We start from the raw sequence: 20,548 nt of genomic DNA on the forward strand, positions 1-20,548 counted from the left end.
CAATCAGTCAATTCTAACAAGATCAGTCCGCACTAATAAAAATGCCACCCCCGAATGGATAACAAGTCTTAAACAATCCCACCACTTCCATGACGACAACACATTCCTTCCTCGAGGGGCGGACAAATCGAATTAAAACAACCCAAAGTTAAATAAAGAAAAGAGATTAACACTCGCAGCATTGCATTGCAATGGCTAAATATCCAAAGGCTTACAAGTTACAACTAACCTACACGCGACGGAACAACGAAGCTAGCAAAACAAGGTTGCCTTTCAACCAAAGAAATAAACCTTGATAAGAGACCTGTATTAACTAGAATCAAAGGGCCCCTACTGTTTAAATATTACTTTCACAAAATCGCATGAGCAGATTAAATAAGTGCTGCTGCAGTTGCTCTATAAAAAGGTGGGAACAAAAATCCTACACGAAAATCATTTACAAACAGTTGAGTGAAATGTATTTACATCTAACCTTCCACCTCCTCTCTAATCTAATCCTCCACACTCTGAATCTCCCCCATCATGATACGGTTGCTGACCACATTGAACCCCAGAACCGCAGGACTCACTTTCTTCCCTTTCTTTCCCTTTTTCTTACCTCCCCCTTTCATGGATCCATCAGCACCAGCTGAGTAATCTCGTTCAAAGTCCCCAAAACCTAAATTGTCAGAATTCATGTCCCCGGCACTGAATCCAGTGGCCTTCGAATCGTTCCGACTTTGAAAGGCAATTTCAAGTACATCTGCTGATAACAACTCCTTGTAGTTAAGGAACTTGTCAATGAACTCGTGATTGGGGTCATTCAGGTTCTCTGTCAGAAGTATCTCAGCCTCTGATCTAGATTGCTTCAAACAAAATTCCAGGAAACTAGTATCTAATAACAAGAAAGAAATTATCACTGCATTAGAAGAATTTTAGCTGCTTTATATACCAAGAATTTGAGCATCCTAATTCTATGGCTAACACCTAAGCCATCAAAAATCAAATTACTGAGGAAAATTGAACATGTTGGAGAAAAGTGCAGTGATATGATACCCTTTGTCCCAGTGAGCCTAACAGACTCACTCTCGCACCAATTCCTGAAATCCATGGCTTCTGCAATGGAAGGGGGAAAAAACACAAAAAAGTTAATAAAAATTTCTAACATAAAAACCTCACTCAAGTCATGATTTACCTGAATGCTTGCTCATGGCATCCCTTTTTCCCTTTAGGGATGATTGAGCTGATGCAGGTGAAGATGAAAGAGAATGCTCTGTTGCTCTCCCACCCATGGATTTCTGACGGCTCAATGATCCTCCTGGACTTCCTTTTACTGGAGTATTTTTGGTTCCCCAACTGCCCTGGTTTGCAAGATGAGGGAAATCCACCCTGCTCACAGAAAATAAAAATGAAAATAAGAGCTGATCAAAAGCATGTTTTAGAATACACATGGTACAAAAGTCTCTTACAGGTAAAGCACAAGGCGCAACACAAGGTACACACTTGAGTGAAGTCAAACATAATCTCAGATGCATATCAATTTTATAAAATATGATCCAAAATCTAATTCAATCAATAAAAAGTTTAAGATTCCAAACATTTAAAAGAAAAATTCAACAAAAAGTAATGAAATTCCATAAATTTCCATGTTTAGTTAGAAATCTCAAGAATAAGATTTGTTTAAAAAGGAAAGGTGAAGTAGATGGAGCGAACCTCTTCAACAAGGTGCACACCTTGGCGTGCGAGGTACTATAACTAGGGAGTGGGTCTAGGCATGCTTAGCATGCCTCTATAAACTATGGTCAAAAGAGAGACAATAAACATCCAAATAAGTTAGGATTATCCAGACATCAATTCATATGGCACTGTCCTTCAAACATAACACACGCTGTTCCATTTCTGCACCATTCAACGAATGCAGGAATCAAAGGTTGAAAGTTGCAGACAGAGTGGCTCAGTCCACCCATATAGTTCTTCAAAACATCACTCGTACTTGATGACTAGTACTCTATGAGATTCTTTGGATAGGTTGATACTGGAGGGGGTTTCAGAAACCACTCCAACCATGTAATTATGGTGGAGCGAACAAAGCAGCAATTTTCACTCTTCTAATCATTCTCTATGTAATTGCTGCAGATGATCAAAGTGTGAGCATGGAGAGCCTTAATTAAACGGATTATTGTTGAGAGAGGTACTTAATACTAACAGAATACTGTCACTCCTATTTTTTGCAGTTTCTGTATCAAGGCTCAGGATCAGTACCCAGCATTGTTAAAGGCAAAAGGTGATGTCCAGGTTATAAGACCCTACGTTGCCTTAGGTGGCAAAAAGTGAGAACAAGGCATTGAGGGCAACCAGGCAAGAGCTTGAAAGCAAACAAAGCAAGATTCTAAAAGGAAAGAAGGATAGAGCCTGAGGGAGACAAGGTGATAAAAATACATATATTGATCTAACTGCTATAATGCTTAAACAATACAAATATCATGGTCACAACTATTTATAATCTAATTCAACAATCAACCCAATTAAATTTTCACACCCTAAGTATCTTGGGATTAGCAAAATGATAATAATAATTAACAACGTCAAATGTCACACTCTGCATCAGATAAAACATCAAAGTTATTCAAACTAAAAGTTCACTTTGTCCAGAATTCATTTTCTAGATTCAAAATAAGACATTGAAAGAGTGCACATCCTAAAGAAGCTTTACATATCATTATCATAGTCATCACTAAATTCAATTTATCGTCTTTGAATCCATGTTTTTTTAAAGGAACACATTGCCTTCTCTTAAAAAAAAATGCTAGCCTCCAATTGCTTCAAGGCCTTAGTTGAGGTTATGGCCTAGGCATCATATCCCTAGATATATCACGCCTGCATTTTCAAAAGGTAACAAGCCTTGTTTATCTACACGCTTGAATGGGGCAGGTTTTCTCAAGTACCCACCCCGCCCTTTATAGGACTGGTTTCCTCAACATCAAATGTCATACTCCACATTAGATAAAGCATCAAAGTTATTCAAACTAAAAGCTCACTTTGTCCAGAATTCATTTTCTAGATTCAAAATAAGACATTGAAAGAGTGCACATCCTAAAGAAGCTTTACATATCATTATCATAGTCATCACTAAATTCAATTTATCATCTTTGAATCCATGTTTTTTTAAAGGAACACATTGGCTTCTCTTAAAAAAAACATTAGCTTCCAATTGCTTAAGGCCTTAGTTGAGAGTATGGCCTAGGCATCATATCCCTAGATACATCATGCCTGCATTTTCAAAAGGTAACAAGCCTAGTTTATCCACACGCTTGAATGGGGCAGGTTTTCTCAAGTACCCACCCTGCCCTTTATAGGACTGGTTTGAGAATTTTTATTTTATTTTTTAAACCCAAATCAAGTTTGGGGCAAGTTCAAATATTGCCTTATCCCGCCCTGGCTTATATATATATATAGATAGATATAGATATATAATTAAATTTAAATATTTAATTTTTATTTTATTTTCCCCTATTTTAACACAACTTTTAATATATATCTCATAAGAATGAATTATAAATAATTATATTATTTCTTATTTATAAAATATATTTATTTTATTGTAACTAATATTAAAAATTTTTAAATTATATATTCGGGGCTCGGTAGGGCAAGTATGAAAAATTCTCATACTCCATCCCATTTTTTGTGTATGTTGAGAGGGGGGGTGTAAGTACCTTAGAACAGTTATTGTCAAATAGAGAGTCGGGTTGGAGGGGGACCTATCTTGAACCCACCCAGCTGCCATTGCTACACTTGATAGTTTAAGTGACCCAAGTGATAGCCTTTGATAACCCTAAGTACCACAATGCCCATGGTTCAATAAGAAACTGATGCCCTAAAGAAAGGAACCTCTGCAACAATGACTGATTGTGGTTTTCTAGGATAATAGGGTGTTGGAGTTATTACAGATGGAGGTAGGTGCTTTCTCTATTTCTTGTTGTTTTAAAAACGGTTAGGATGGGTTTGTTTGGCTGTTTACGATGGTTTATGGGCCAATGCTAAGGGGTGAACGAGATGATTTTTGGGCAAAATTGGGGGACATTAGAGGCTTGTGGGGAGATCCATGGTGCATCGGAGGGGCTTCAACATGATCAAACTTCCAAAGGAAAGGAGGAATTGTTTCAAGTTGTTCGCAGCTATGCAGAGATTCCCAGAGAATATTGAGGAGTTGAAGTTGATTGATATCTCTTTGAATTGAGGAGCCTTTACTTTCTGTGGAGGTTTAAATGGTCAATCCATGTCTAGGTTGGATCGATTCCTGGTGTCAAAAGAGTGAGGGAATCATTTTGTGGGCTTCTATAGTGTGTCTTGCTGAGTCTGGTCTTTGATCATTCCCTTCAAAGAACTAATTTATGGCTGGTGGATGAGTTACAGTTTGGGTTATTTGATTAAAAGGGTCATTGGAAATCCAATTTTGGAAATCTAACCTTTCATCCTTTTTTGGCCTTATTTTGACAAAAATGCTCTTCTTGTTTTCTTGTAAAAATAACCCTTTTTTAAAAAATATATCGTAAGTACTTGATATAGTTAAGGTCATTTATGATAAAAATGGGTTATTCTTCAAACAAAAACATGGAAAGAGATAAATTCACAAATATGGGAAGTATTTCATCCCTTTTAACCAATAATTTCTCACAGTTTCAAGGGCAACAACAATTTTGTCTTAGCTTCCAAATTGAAAGCCCTGAAGGACTTGAAGATTTGGAATAGGAAGGTCTTTGGGTGTGTGGCTAATAGAAAGGCAAATGCTCTCAATCGGCTAGGTTTTTGGGAGGCCAGGGAGAGGGAAGCTCCGTTTGTGGGGGATGAGATTATGGCTAAAAGATTGGCTACAAAGGATTTTAAGAAGTGGGCATTGTTTGAAGAGATTTATTGGAGACAAAAATCTAGAGAGTTATGGTTGAAAAAGGAAGATAAAAATACAAAATTCTTTCACAGAATGGCAAGTGCTCACTGTAGGAGGAATTTTATGGGTAGAGTAAGGGTGGCTAGGAACTGGTTATCTGGCGAGTATGAGATTAAGGCAGGGGTGACCAATGCTTTTAGTTATCCCTTTATCGAAAACAAGACTCAGCATTAATGGGTTGTCTCTTGAGTCTTTGACTCAAGAGGAGTTTGGAGCATCCTTTCTCTGAGGAGTAAGTCTTTTTCAGCTCTATCAGCTTTGAACAAGGATAAAGCTTCAGGTCTTGATAGGTTTACTATGGCTTTCCGACATCTTTGTTAGGACTTTGACAAAGGTGAGGTGTTGGACTTCTTTAAGGAATTCTTTGACGGAAGGCAGTTTGAAAGAAGTTTGAATGCTACCTTTATGGTCTTAATCCCAAAGAAGGGTGGTGCATATGATCTATAGGATTTTATGCCTATTAGCTTGGTTGGGAGCTTGTACAAACTATTGGCCAAGGTTCTAGCAAATAAACTTTAAAAGGTAGTGGGAAAGGTAATCTCTTCTTCTCAAAATGCTTTTGTTAAAGGGAGACAAATTCTTAATGCAGTTTTTGCTGCCAATGAAGCCATTGATTTGAGGTTAAAGAGTGGTTCTAATGGCATTTTAGGTAAGTTAGATATAGAAAAGGCCTACAATCATGCAAATTGGAATTTCTTATTAGTGGTTGTGGATAAGATGGGTTTTGGTCATAAGTGGATTGGGTGGATTAATTGGTGTATTTCTACAACCAAATTTTCAGTTTTGATCAATGGGACCCCTATTGAATTTTTTCATAGCTCAAGGGGTTTGAGGCAAGGAGATCCTTTGTCTCCTTATTTGTTTTGGCTATGGAGGCATTTAGCTTTCTCCTTGAGAAAGCTAGGGAAGGGGGTTTATTTCAGGATTTAAGGTGGAAGGTAGAGGTGGCAAAGGAGTGGAGGTGCCTCATCTTTTGTTTGCGGATGACACATTGATTTTTTGTGAGGCTTCTAAGAATCAACTATTGCATCTTCATTGGGTCTTCATGTGGTTTGAAGCAATTTTTGGGCTTAAGATCAACCACGAAAAAAGTGAGTTAATCTCAATTAGAAGGGTTCCGAGACGTACAGTGGGGTCGTACCTTCCAAGTATCCTGGGTTTCCTTTGGGTGCTACCTTTATATCGACAACACTATAGGACTTGATAAAAGAGAAGTTGTAAAGAAAGCCCGCTAGGTGAAGGAGACGATACTTGTCAAGGGGGGTGGGGGGCATTTAACTCTTATCAAAAGTACCTTCTCTAGCCTACCCATTTATTTCATGGCCATTTTTGTTATTCCAAGAAGGATGTGTTGTAGATTGGAAAAAATTCAAAGGGGCTTTCTTTAAGGAGGGTGGTCTCTTGAAAATAAGCCTCAATGAGTTGGCACAAAATTTGTAAGCAAAGAGCGGAGAGAGGGCTAGGCATTCAGAATCTTTCTATTTTGAACAAGGCTCTCGCAGGAAAATCGAGTTGGGGGTTCATGTCAAAAGGGGAGCCCTTGTGGAAAAAAGTAATCATTGGTAAGTATGGGGTAGAAGAAGGGGGTTGGTGGTCTTTGGAGGTGAGGGAGGGTTATGGCGTAGGATTGTGGAAGGCTATTAGGAAAGGATGGGATGCTTTCAAAAGCAAGATTTCCTAAGATTTTGGCAATGGAAAAAGGGTAAGATTTTGGAAGGACATTAGGTGTGAGGACATTTGGTGTGGGGACACCCGTTTGAGTACCTCTTTCCCCTCTTTGTTCACTATAGTCACTTCAAAGGAAGCCTAGGTATGTGATGTTTGGGAGCACACTAATTTTGGGGGGTGTTGGAACCCTTGTTTTGTAAAGAATTTCCAAGATTGGGAGTTAGATTGTGTTGAAGCACTCCTTTTGCGTTTACATAGTAAATCAATGAGTAGGGAGGTGGATGACAAGGTAGTGTGGATGGCTACTAAGGGAGGCCAGTTTTTAGTTAAATCTTTCTATGATTTAGGCAATGGAAGAAGGGTAAGATTTTGGAAGGACATTAGGTGTGAGGACATTTAGTGTGGGGACACCCATTTTGAGTACCTCTTTCCCCTCTTTGTTCACTATAGTCACTTCAAAGGAAGCCTGGGTATGTGATGTTTGGGAGCATACTAATTTTGGGGGGTGTTGGAACCCCTGTTTTGTAAAGAATTTCCAAGATTGGGAGTTAGGTTGTGTCGAAGCACTCCTTTTGTGTTTACATAGTAAATCAATGAGTAGGGAGGTGGATGACAAGGTAGTGTGGAAGGCTACTAAGGGAGGCTAGTTTTTAGTTAAATCTTTCTATGATGGGATGGTTCAGAGAGGTTCAAATTCTTTCCCTACAAGGATTATTTGGAATTCTTGGGCCTCAATAAAAGTGAGCTTTTGTGTTTGAGAAGCAACTTGGAAGGGGATTTTAACTATGGACAACTTGAAGAAGAGAGGTTGGACTTTGGTGAACACTTGCTTTCTTTGCAAAGGCGAGGAGGAATCTTGGGATCACATCCTTCTTATTGTTCTAAGGCTAGTTTGTTATGGCAATTGGTCTTCTCCTTGTTTGGAGTGGTTAGGGTGTTGCATACCTTAGTCCAAGCAATGCTTCTTAGTTGGCATAGCTGATCTGTTAGGAAGAGGAAAAAGAAGGCGTGGAATGTTGTTCCTCTTTGTTTGTTTTGGATTATTTGGAAAGAGAGGAAGAGAAGGGCTTTTGATAATGTTGAGCTTTCAAATAAAGAGCTAAAATTCTCTTTTGTTTGTAACTTTTTAGAATGGACCAAAGAAGATCCAGGGCAAGAGTCCTTCTCTATGATTGATTTTATCGATTAGTTAGGTTGCCAGTAAGAAGAGGGTTTTTGTGTTTTTTCGTTGGTGCACACATGTATACTTCCTATGTACCTAGTGTAGCGTTTTTGTGGCTCTTTAATATATCTTTTGCTCTTTTTCCTATCAAAAAAAAAAAAAAAAAAAAAACGACTGATTTTAGGCCATGAATCAACAGCATTTTATTTTATTTTATCAGAACAGCATGCTATTTTAGCATCTTTCATTTTGCAAACTCAAGTATAAAATGCCTGAACCCTTTCCTAATTATTTCACCACTTTTTGTTTTTATTTTCTTATCTTTGGCCATAATCTGAATCCTCTACACTTGTGAGACTTCTTTCTAACTGGCCTAACTTAATTTAGGCTTACTGAAGAAATATTGAAGAAAATCTGGATAAGGGTCAAGTATGAAAAATAGGCACACAGATTTCTTTTCAAATTTAAATAAGCAAAGTTCATAGAAACACATCATGGGAATGCAACTCAAGTGAATAAACCATAAAGAGAAAATTACTAGCGGACTGGATTTGCAAGTGTACAAACCATTTGGTAACTAAAGTTTAGGCACAAGTCGTAAGTGTCCTTTGATCATCTACCAAAACCATCCTTTAAAATCTAATTGAATTGAAATGAATTTTAATTTCATGTAATTCCATACTGAAGTAATTTCATAGTTAGTGGAAACATCTCTGGTCATTACTGATTCAGACCTTAGAAATGGTCTCAAGTCCTAATGTCTGTAGCATGTGTTCCGACATGAACAAGTATCATTTATCTGCCTCTTTATAAATAATTAGTATTATAAATTTTATAACGATTTTCCACTATATGTTTATAGAAGGAAACCCAGCATGGCATGTGACAGGTATTCTATAGTTATAGAACTTATCAAATTTGCATCCCACATGATTTTTTCGATAGACTTTCTAACTTTTATTTGGAGTTTTTCGTTTAGGCTCCTTGGGGGAGCCTTAAGATATCTTATTTGAATACTGAAAAGATATTTCTGATTTCTAAATCACCAAAATAACCTAGAATAAAAGAAGTACAAACAAGAGCCTAATTGATGGGGGGAAGTCTTTTAAAGTTTATTCAAGAAAGAAAAGGAAAGGCATAAACAAACTTTAAGTAGGATTAATATTAGTTGGAATTAAAGTATGATTAACATTTATTGGAGTTATATTAGGATTAATTACTTAGGTTATAAGATGATTAGAATTAGAATCATAATAGGTTATTAGAATCCTAATAGACTCTAGATTTCTTAGAGAAACCTATAAATAAGGCTAATCAAAGTAAATCAAAGGAGTGAATTGATTGATATTAATAATATTATGTTTTTTTATTGCAAGTATTACAATCCTCAATTGTGAGACCCCATTAATTTTCTTCTAGGTGAGACTCCTACAAGGCCTTAATGAGACTCTTAAGGTTTCTATATTTTCTTCATTGTATCTTCTTCCTATCTATTTTTTTTATTTTATTTTTCTCTACCATAAACTTTATTCCTTGTTCCTCTCCTTACACCCTAAAAATAAAAACCCTAACCCACCTATTTGAGCAGAGACAACCATCATAGGGTTGTCCTACATTACTAATTGACAAGAACTACCATTGTGGTCAATAGTCAATTCAGAGGGGAAGGACTGCAATACCTAATAATGAATCTTAATGAGGTTTATTAGCAGTGGTGAGTACCAATGTTTTAATGGGCTTTCTAATTCTAAAACTAACAATTTGTCACCTCCCCAGTGCCCTTGAATAGTTATTGTCAAACATTGTTACACCCCTAGAGGTGCAACCCTATGATATGACAAAGTAAAGTTATAAAGCAACTCAAAACCATGAAGCAGTCATAATATAAATATGGAAGTTCAAAGAAAGGAGGCATACTGCTTAGAATCATGCTTGGATTGATCAATAGGGCCCCAGAATAGATCATCCTCTCCTTTAATCTGGATAGGAGATGCTTTGGCAGGAGATGATGCAGAAATGGACCATGAAGGACCACTCCCACGGGTGACCTGAGTTGGCTGGGATTTCTGAGGAGTTGGTATCTGGATATGGTTTTGGACTAAAGAAGCCTTTTTTCCTTGCTCCTTTTGGATGTCCCTCAAAGATGTGGGTTTAGGAAGCTTTCCAGAGTCTGAGGACCATGCTGGAGCAGGGGAAGGGTTCACATGCTCCCCTTTCCATGGAACAAAATCTCCTAAAGAAGGACCTGATGGGGGTGCAGGCAACACCTCCTTTTCTTGCTGCACAAGACGAGAAATTTTTCCTTTCTCAACTGGACTTGATCCCACAGATATGTCAACAGAGGCACTGGGAGCTGAGACCTTTGCCCCAACACCCTTAGCCTTTGCAGACTTTTTGCGACTCTTTTTAGTGTCTTTAGCCTCAATAAAGTTGTCGTCATCAATAGCATCTGAACTGGTGGATACAACGGGTAACGAAGGCAGACTAGAAACACTATCAGGAATCTTCATGTCTCGTTCACTAGACTTAGCCAGAACTTCTTCTGCTAACAGATCATGTAGCTGGCTCTTTTTGGCTTTTGTATTATGAAAGCTTTCAGATTTCCCCAAATTTAACTCGGTGCTAGCAGCTTCTTGATGAATTTCTCTAGAAGTTTTAGGATCTGAATTGGAAATGACTCCAGCCCAAGGAGTTGGCAAACTCACAGCATTAACAGACAAGGGGATCTCAGAAACCACCATTTCTGCCTTAGCCTTCCTCTGTTCTTCCTCTTGAATTTCTAATAATGACTTGGCCTTGAAACCAGGAGCATGTTTCCAAGCCCGTTGTCCAGAATGTACTTGTGCATTCTGCACTGGGACAGACCCAACTAGCTGTGGCTCACTCTTTCCTTCTGCAGTTTTTGAATCATCTCTAGGAATTCCCACAGGAGATGGGCCATTAACTTGTTGAGAATCCACAGTTTCAGTACTAGCAATACCAAATTTTTTATCTGCTGTTTTTTGAGGAGATGTTCCAGAGGCTGTTTCTCCTGGGCTAATATGTGTCTCAGGTTTTGTGTTACCAACAATTGTTCCTTCAGTTTCAGATTGTTTTGGTTGCTGCAAAGAGACTGTCTTAGATACTCCCTTTGCCTGGTCCGATGAAGACTGCGATTTTGAGGACTTCTGCTTTCTTGTCCTCTTTTCAGAAGCTTTTCTTACCTCACGTACTTCAACACTTTTTGATTCTGTCTCCAAAGATGGCTCATCATTGCATCGCTCTTTTTCAATCTGCAGTTCCTCAGGAGTAACATCCAATTGAACCTCCATGTCATTGAACATTTTGTTCTCAGAAATTCCTTCAGATGACCTATCAATAGATTTTCCAGAAGACTTCAGAGGCACAGAATTTGCACCACCCACAGAGTTTGCAACAGTGACAGGTTCATTGATTATCAGGGTGTCCTGTAAACTCTTCTCCAGGTTTTCAGCAGCCTGGCCATCAGAAGTAAGGGTGGAATTCTGCAAAGCAGAAGGCTCCTCAGGAGATAGGTTGGTTGACAGCAACAAGGCTGAGCTATCAATCACTGCAGATGCTGGCAATGGTTCCTTTTGTTGAATTTCGTCAATCTGTTCCGGCAGCATAGTACCATAGCTCTTTTGGTGGGTAGTATTCCCAAACATTTGATGTGGCAGGTGTAGAAAAGAGCCTTCTGAACTAACATTGTAATTCGCATCCTGGGAGATTGGCGGAGGACCACTTGCAAGGTTAGTAGCCCGTTCATCCTGCATAGTGGGAACTGGCATCTGTGAACCTATCTGAAACAACTCTTGAGGTGGTTGAAGCCGAGAATGATCCACAGAAGCATTTCCTACTGCCATTGCAGCAGCCTGACCAAAAATCTGGTTAGAATGATGCTCAGACAGAACCTGAGAAAGCAATTGTTGTTGTTGGCGCAACAATTGTTGCTGCTCCTCCTGTTTCTTAAGGAGCAACAGTTTATCCAACAACAAGAGCTGTTGTGCAGGAACAGTTGCCTGGGAATGTAACTGCATCAAGTACTGCTGTTGCAACATACTTAATAATTGCGGATCTTGAGGGAGACTAGAAGAGAGTAGCTTCTCTGGGGCCAAAATACCAGAGGGATTATCCATAGCTTGAGCAAGTAAATTTGTTAGAGAGGGTTGGTTCTGCGGTTGCAGCCTCTGCTGTTGGATTCCAAATGCAGCTTGAGGAGGGAAATTCTGACCATGTTGCAAGTCCATCTTATCTTGGAGTGGGTCCAAGCCACCTTGTACAGGAAAATTTGACCATCCAGTAACTCCATTACTTACACCAGAAGAAGACCGATCAGATATGCCTTGAAGGATTGACATCAAGTCTGAATTAGAATTAGAAGATTGACGAGAATTGTCAGTCATTGAAGATAGGAGTTTTGGATGTGGGGCCACAGAGTCTGGGACCATCTCAGACTTTGGAGCCATGGAAGTTGCATCTCTCCCAGGCCAATATGGATAAGGATTTGGTAAAGACCTCTGCCTTTCGAGATTCATTCGCTTAGCCAAGAGGTATAGGTTATTTCCACTTTCTACTCCCATTGGGGGTACACCACCAGCGTTATTCCCAATATATCCTTGCAAACCTACAATCAAATATACACATGCAAGTCATATTAAGGTTGAAGCTCAAGATCTAAAGGATAATAAAAATGAAAAAGCGTGCATAGACTAAAACACACAATAACTTTGCATCCAAATTCTGCACAAAAAAAAAAAAGAGGAAACCAACCTTCAGAGAAAGCAAACTTCTCAACAGGGGGACTGCCCATATTACCAGACATCAGTGACTCCAAAAATCTATTCTCAGCTTCTGTTGCTGAACCATGTTTATGCCTTGGTTCATTCTTTATTACATCAATCTCACTTGAACCTGCATGAAGATTTCCAAAGCTACTATAGTTTGGCCTACTTGAAGCATCAGTAATTTCATTCTGTTTTGGAACACCAAAACCAGGTGGTGGCCTGGCTTTTGCTCGTAAATGGGGCATAACATCACCAAGCACAAAAAAAGGGGAATCATTTGGTGCACTTGCTGAGCGAACTTGTAAATCTATGCCAAAATATCCAGCCTCAAACCATCCAATGATATCACTTCCAGAAAATGGACCTTGAATTTCACCCTGGGGATCTTTATAATACAAGACCATGTCCTCTGGGGAAGGCTGTGAAAGTTTTCTGGCTTCCGGCTCCCTGTCCAAAACCAGTGATGCCTGCCTTTTAATAATGGGATCCTCGCTGATTTGCCATTTCAATTCATCTTTAGAGTAAGGTGGGTTAGCCAAACCACTTGTCCATTCACTATTCATTTCCTTCTTTGGCTGTGCCCACCCCATGTCAGATGGTACTGACCTGACATCAGTTGGAATATCTCTCCGATCATGGGTGACTGTATGTGACCGTTCTCCCAATGATGGAGCTCGCCACGTGTTCCCAGGATGAATAGAGGAATTGCCATGCATGCTCAAGTCTCTATTAATAGGCACCTCATCAGACTTTCTATAAGGCGTGCCATCTTCTCTCAAAGCTGCAAATAGAGAGGGGGAATAAAAAATTAAAAATAAATAAATAAATGAATAAATAAAAGAAGGAACTGCAATAACACATCCTCAAAATTAAGGCATGTGTCATACTAATGAAATATAAACAGATAAAAGCACATTCCAACCAGGATCACTTCTTTATGGGCCCTCAAATAGCCGCCACAGACCACCAACACAGCATAACAAGAAAAGATTTTCTAAGCAATTATATAATGAAATACCCTCAGCATGGAATTTGTTATCTGGATACATCTGATGGTCCACCATGGCTTCCATTTTTGAGTTGGAACCATAATAATGCAACTGCTTTTCATAGGGCGAACCATCCGAGTAGCTTGAATAACCACCTTTTGAATTGTCATTGCTTTCATCTTTAGAATCATCAACTGCAAGGGGTAAATCTTCTCTACTACCTATTCATATAAGGTACAAAATGGTTAGCCTATAGCGAAGTATATTACGTTTACTCCAGAAATATATATTAAGCAGCAGCACTACCAGGCTTGGTTCGTCTTGATGGAAGAAACTCAGAGTTCCGTCCAATAGAACCCTCTTTAGAAATCTGAGGTGCACCACTGCTTACAATGTCCCCTTTATCGATTCCTTTCAAAATAACCTACTCAAGCAGTAAAGAATTGGGTTCAACTGGAAATCATTGAAAAATAAATAAATCACCAAAATGCATTAAGATCACAAATTACCAATTCTTCAGAAGTAGGTGCACAGAGTGCAAGAGGCTCTAATGGTTCCTCCTGCGAAAGAGAAGGCACTTGCACAAAGCCATCTAATAGTTTTCCAGACGATCTAATGTCAGTCATCCTGTACACATCAAGCAATTTTGTCCTACTATACCGTAATGGAGAAGGCTCTCCATGACCACTTTCACATTTGTCTGATACAGTTCCTAAAGACTGAGAAATAGTAGAATAATTGTTCATCAGATTTCCACCAGAATTAACCCTGCCACGACCAAGTGCAAAGGTTGGAGGAGGATTCTCCCCACGTCCACGAGCATAAGAAAATGTATGAACTTGTTTATTAGGTGTAAGAGATTGATGATGAGAAGGCTCTGCCCTGCCCCGACTTTGCAAAGAGTTAGGTCTCCATGGTCGATAAAGATCCCCGTCCCTCTCATCCTTCCCATGATTAGTAGACAATCCTTTATCAAGAGGCATCTCACCATCTCTGCTAGAGTCCATCCACTTCTCACGCAAACCTTCGGTATCCTTATCATCAGGGCCCCAGCGTGTGTTCCACTTGCTCTCCCGCCGCTGATCATAATTAGTCTCCCTGTTACTCGAATCATTCCAACGTTCAGATGGACCACGGCGGGCTTCTCCAAAGTGCCTTGTGGATGAGTTCTCCGTCCAACGATCCATCTTGCGAGTATCACTAAGCTCTTTATCTCCCTCCCTCCAACGATCTCTGCGAATAGAGGAATTAGTGTCTCTTTCTTCATCGCGCCAGCGATCACGACGCCCAGTTTCCATATCAGGCAGGGTTGGCCTAAAAACATCTTTTTTCTTCAGAGAATCAAGCATTCCATCACCATTTCCAGAGGATTTCATCGTATCTGCACGATTGGCATAACCAGGGTATGGGCCGAAGTGATTTTCCTGTATAGAAAAAAAAAATGAAAGCAGAACAGTTGAAGCACTACGATGAATAAATCCTGGAAAGTAGATGTAAAAATGTACACTTACAAGAAAGTACTTTATGCATAAAGCATCATAAGTTTGATGAACATAAGCAGGCCATATACAGGCTGACTAAACAAGAAAATATTTTAAAAGCAAAAGGAGATGGCAACACACCCCAGTCACCATTCCATGCTTATTCTCTCCTGGCTTTGGGAGAAGCCACTGTGGTGAAAGTGGAATAGGATTGTCAGATCCTTGCACATCTGCACCATCAAACAGAAGAATCAATTAAAAAAAATTGACAAATCATCCAGTGCAGGAATTTGGAAACAACAAGTTTAGCTATTGCTTCAACGGATTTTACATAACTAGCACTGAATTTAGTAACTATTCTAACCATCAATCACATGCTTTTGACTATTCCACCCATCAATCAACCTGTACTTTGTGCATGGAGAAATAGGCCAGCTTTTTTTATGCAACTATCATGTTTGGAGAATAAATCATTGACATATCACCTTCATTTCAACAGACAACAAAATTAAGAAATGGAGGATGATGAACAATGGAAGATAGCTGTATTGTGGACCATTAAAATTGTAATGCTGGTTTACTCTATTTTGATGAATGGTGAAGAAATCTGAGAAATGGGAAGAATAAACCCACCGATGTCATTTTTGTAGAGGAAAAAAGCTAATAAAGTGTTTCAATGGAAAACAAAATTAAGAAATGGAGAATAGTGGATATTAGAAGATGAAACATGGATCATTCAAATAATAATGTCAGTTTTTACTATATTAAAATATCTGCCCAACAAGTGATATAGATGCATGATATTCAGCTTCTTATATGCCACCATAAAATTATGGAACCAACTTTCTGATTTTAGAGCATTAAAACTTTTGTTCTAGTCAAGTATCATTCTCCCTGTGATGCAAAAGTGATGACAGTAGTGCAAATCATGGCTTTAGCTTCGGTTTCTAGCAAAAAAGCTACCCCAAACAAGGCATAATAGTGGAGGAGCTTGCAGGCACAATAAAAGAACTGACGATGAATACAAAAGAAAAGCAAAGAGAGGGAGAGACGAAATAAGAGGAGGGAAAAAAAAACAATTAAGATACAATCCAAACTATAGAACAATCAAATTTGGTGAAAATTCATTAAAAGAAAGGGAAAAGGAATGTGGCAACTGAACTTCTTAATTGAAGAATTTTAATATGAATGGTCACTTCAAATTTTTAGGACTATATAAAATTATTACTAAACATTGCATGTATGAAATTGTTATTATGAATCCTAGGAGACATGAGTACATTTTGGTCAGGAAAACCTTCAAAGCAATGAGGAAAAGTAAATGTAAAGTACATTTGACAAGACAGTGATTGCCATGTGGCAATTGCAATGAAGGGTCAATTAACATGTGCTAGAATTGCACTCATAGGGAAACATACTACATCAGTGCCACTGGTATGAGGCCATTTCAAATCTGCTGATGAATAGTTTATGCTCATTTTACCAACAGTTGCAATTCAAAGTAGTGAGAAAGACACCCTCAACCAGTGGACATTCAGACAGCAAGCTGCTTGTCACCTGTAAATTCACTTCATCCTTTCACTTTTAAAGCCCAGCTGACTATTTACATTCCCTGTTTCTAAGGAACAAATTAATATTCCAAAAATAATGCCATAAACAATGGCCATTAATTTAATTTTACTCAGTTACTTGGTACACAATACCATCAAATCATTAAATGATTTTTCTACTGCAGAAGCCACTTCAATTCCTAAAATTGTCTAAAATCATAAAAATTTAGGTACCTCTCTCTTAACAGAAAATGCTACAATGTTGATCTGTTTGAAAGTCCTAGCTGTAGATACTCCTAAAGGCTAAAACCTAGGTATATGTTATTTATATAGCATTTACATTTAACAAATCAATAGAAAATAAATAAACAAATAAAGCAGGAGCATTTTGAGCTAAAAAAAAAAAATGAGATAATGCAAGAGTTGAAAAATAAAGGATTTTGGAGAATATGGCAAAGGTGAAATTAGACTCCACAGGTTCATCATCATGTGTCACAGAAAGTTTGGGACAAACCTCTCCGGCTTGTAATGCAAGTAAAAGTTTATCAAAAAGAGGATGTGGCAAAATTCAAGATCACAGCTTCCAGTCAAACCCTCAACATGATATTGTAATAGAAAATAAAGCAAACATGAACACTTGGGTGCACAATAAGAGGGAAATTTACTTCATTTCTTGACTCTAGCCTGGAAACCGTTATGTACAAATTTTAGTGGCATATTATCGATGAAACGCCTTGTTATAGATACCAAACTGCTAATACCCAGCAACTGATTCAAAAGAAACAACATGCAAAGAAGATAATGATAAAAGTCTATTCCCCGTGTAGCGAAACATAGGAGTTTATAATAACATAAACCACAACACAGATATTCACAACAATGTGTGCGACAAAATTGACTGTCTGTTTACACTTCTCCCAGTTTGCTTTTTGAGGATCAAAAAATTTAGACCTAAAAGAAGAGTCCTGACAACGAAACACGTTCCTAGCCCCATTTTAATAATTTCTCTTTCCTTTTTCTACCATTTTTCCGAGAACCAAACGAGTTAACCAAAAGTGACGTGACTTCAAAAAGAAACAAAACCCTAAATACATGCATTCCACCAAAATCAAAAGAGACACGCTTAATCAACCAAAAGCACAACAAAATCTACAGTGTCAGTGTCGTGGAGAAGAAACCGAGAAGGACGACAGTTCAAATCTCGGCGATAGATTAGGGTTTTGTGCAAGAGTACAAGGGCAGAGCAGGAAATCAAGTTGTGAGGACAGATGTTCGAGAATCAAAGAAGAGATTAAAGATGAGAAATTTAAGAATGCAAAACTACCTTTGGAGATCTGGTGAGGAGTGGTGAGGGTAAGGTTATGACGAGAATCGGAATCAGTGCGGTCAGCCATGGATGATCGGCGAGAGTTGATGAGAGAGATTGGAGACGCCAAACAAACCCTTTTGCTCTGATTTTGCTTCGCGAGTTGTGAGAGAGAAATGAGGAGTGGGGGAATATAGGTTAAGGGCTTGGGTTGGATAAAAGGGATACGAGTAGGTTAAAACCCTATGCACCTGCGGCGTAACTTAGCCTCCCCCGTGAGTTTAATGTCTGACCCAAGAAGACGAGTTCCTATGAATCTATGATTCACGATGTATGACCTCCCACGCGCGATGACTGAGCGTGTAGGCTGCTCACGCGAGGGAAAGACCTAATCAACCCGAGAGATTGACCGTGTCGGTGTGCCGATGCTTATAGAGAAGTGCTTCACACGCGATGGAATGGTGCGATGATGCGTAATTGTACACTTTCCAACCTTTCTTTCTCCTATCGGTGGGTGCGCACTGCGCCACGGGCGGCGCAGCTTAAAGTAACGCTATGACTCGCACCGAGAAGCGTATGATCAGTTGGTAGCGAGGGAGTGATCCGACGGCCACAACGACTGAGATAAACACGTGTCATGCGTGCGTAATCTTTCTGCATCATTGGCTTTTTTGTGACGGTAACCCTAGCCTCCAATGGGCTTATTTTAGTTGTTATTTTATTTTATGTAATTTAAAATTTTTTATTTTAAATAAATTGAAATACTGATATTTCGAAAATATTCTCACCATGTCCGTTCTAATATTTTGACGAGAAACGTGAGCTTTTAAACCGCCAATTTAACATCAATAAAATTACTATAAAATTAAATATAAAAATATTTCTGAATATAATTTCAAGCATATGACGACATAAAATCTAAAACAACGTATACACGTGTCAACATTGGATTATAATAACTTTAATATTTTGCATTATGTGCGGTATAAAAAAATAAAACAAAATATAAAATAAACTTGTCGTAGAGTTTAAAAAGAAACCAACTATATGAATAAAAATAACGTAGGAAAATTTTAGTTTAAATTTGAATTTAATATGAAAAATAAAGATAATATTAATTTTAGTAAAGTTTTTTTTTAACTTGTTTTACAAATCACTCTATACTCATAAAACTCATATTTTGATATTTTCGTATAAATTTACAATCTTTATCTTTTCGTTAAAACCAAAAAATGAAACTCATCGTTTGATCGTTTTTCATTAAGATTATCCTTATAAATTTACACTTTTTATATTTTCATTAAAACAAAAAATACATCGCTATACCGTTGGTTAAATCATTGCAAAAGTTATAACAATATGAACTTGTTATTATCATTAATCATTACAAAAGTTGTAACTTGTTATTGTTTGTAATGTGTAAAGTGAATAATAAAATATTTAATTTGAATTAACTTTAAATATGATATATTTTATATATGTTAAAATATGACAAAAATAATAATAAATTTGGGATGATATGTAACAAAAATCACAACGATTTTTTTTTAAATATAACTAATTTTTTTACTTTTTAAATGTATTTTATTTGACATATACATATATAGACAACTAGAAATTAAGATTTTTTTTTTTTTGGAAGAGAGGTTGTTTCTTAATAAATATAATTTATTTAGAAAAAAACATGTCTTTAATGTCTTAAGAGACAATCATCTATGCTATAATTTATAAACATAATTTAGTACTTTTTTTTTATTGAGATTTTTATATTTAAGAAAGTATAAATTGTAAACCAATTATTTGTTTTTTTATGATTTTGGGTGTTACTATCACGAGAAAATAATTGTTATATTTATATCTTAAGAAACAATCATCTATGTTGTAAGTACTTTAGTTTTGTCTTAAAAATATCAAATTAAACTTTAACATGGATAAATTCTAAAACCCATTAGATTAATATTCTAAAAATCTATTAGATTAATAGTTGAGACAACAAACACATAAATAAAATATAAAATTATAAATTCTAGATTGTTAATAAAAAATAAAAATATTCTTACTTTTTATCATTCGAAGTAGAATAAATTATTCAATTAATTATATTTCAATCATAAAAAAATTAATAACTAATCAAATAAAAAATAAATAAAATAAGTTATGAATCAGTCATAATAGCAACACTAGTTATATTTTTTTTAATTAATAACCATATTTTAGTTATTATTTTTAAAACGGTAATTGATGATTTTTATTAAAAATATATATTTTTTTAATTGAAAAATGATAATGTCAACCAGACAAACCCCAAACCCCATACAAGGGAATCGAGAATCATGAATTAAAAAAAATTATATATTTATATAATATCAAAAACCTTTTTTCCTGCTATTATATTTTAAAAAAATATTTTAATTTTACTATGCCTTATCCCAACTTTCTAACGAAACAATCAAATTTGGACACATAAATCCAACATAAAAGAGGCATGGGGCCAGCTTTTGGGCGAAGGAGATGCTGCTAAAAGTTTGGAATAAAACATAAATGTGGGTAGATAGATCAAACCCAACCCTAATTAATGTTCATATAATTTTGTCGTTACCACATTATTATTTAGGGAGTGACGCCTGGCTGGACCATGGCATAAGTATGTTGATGATGATTATTAGTCCATGTAATTTTAG

The 20,548-nt window shown here is 37.2% G+C and overlaps 1 protein-coding gene across 2 annotated transcripts; it reads right to left on the minus strand.

Annotated features, from left to right (window-relative positions):
* Nucleotides 1-148: 148 nt before the first annotated feature.
* Nucleotides 149-18,068, minus strand: LOC117906616 (protein ESSENTIAL FOR POTEXVIRUS ACCUMULATION 1). 2 transcript variants are annotated; one of them, XM_034819719.1, is made up of 10 exons: nucleotides 17,886-18,068; nucleotides 15,153-15,241; nucleotides 14,040-14,954; nucleotides 13,837-13,954; nucleotides 13,686-13,751; nucleotides 12,528-13,322; nucleotides 9,675-12,381; nucleotides 1,175-1,368; nucleotides 1,036-1,095; nucleotides 149-874 (listed from the first exon to the last, which is right to left on the minus strand). In XM_034819719.1, exons 1-10 carry the CDS (start codon nucleotides 17,953-17,955, stop codon nucleotides 492-494), a joined length of 5,397 nt encoding a protein of 1,798 aa, XP_034675610.1. In that variant the 5' UTR covers nucleotides 17,956-18,068; the 3' UTR covers nucleotides 149-491. The 2 variants fall into 2 exon arrangements, with proteins under 2 accessions (XP_034675610.1, XP_034675609.1); XM_034819718.1 differs by having other exon boundaries at nucleotides 13,560-13,751.
* Between the last annotated feature and the right edge of the window lie 2,480 nt (nucleotides 18,069-20,548).

The sequence above is a fragment of the Vitis riparia genome, chromosome 18 (assembly GCF_004353265.1).
Source record: "Vitis riparia cultivar Riparia Gloire de Montpellier isolate 1030 chromosome 18, EGFV_Vit.rip_1.0, whole genome shotgun sequence".
NCBI lineage: Eukaryota > Viridiplantae > Streptophyta > Magnoliopsida > Vitales > Vitaceae > Vitis > Vitis riparia.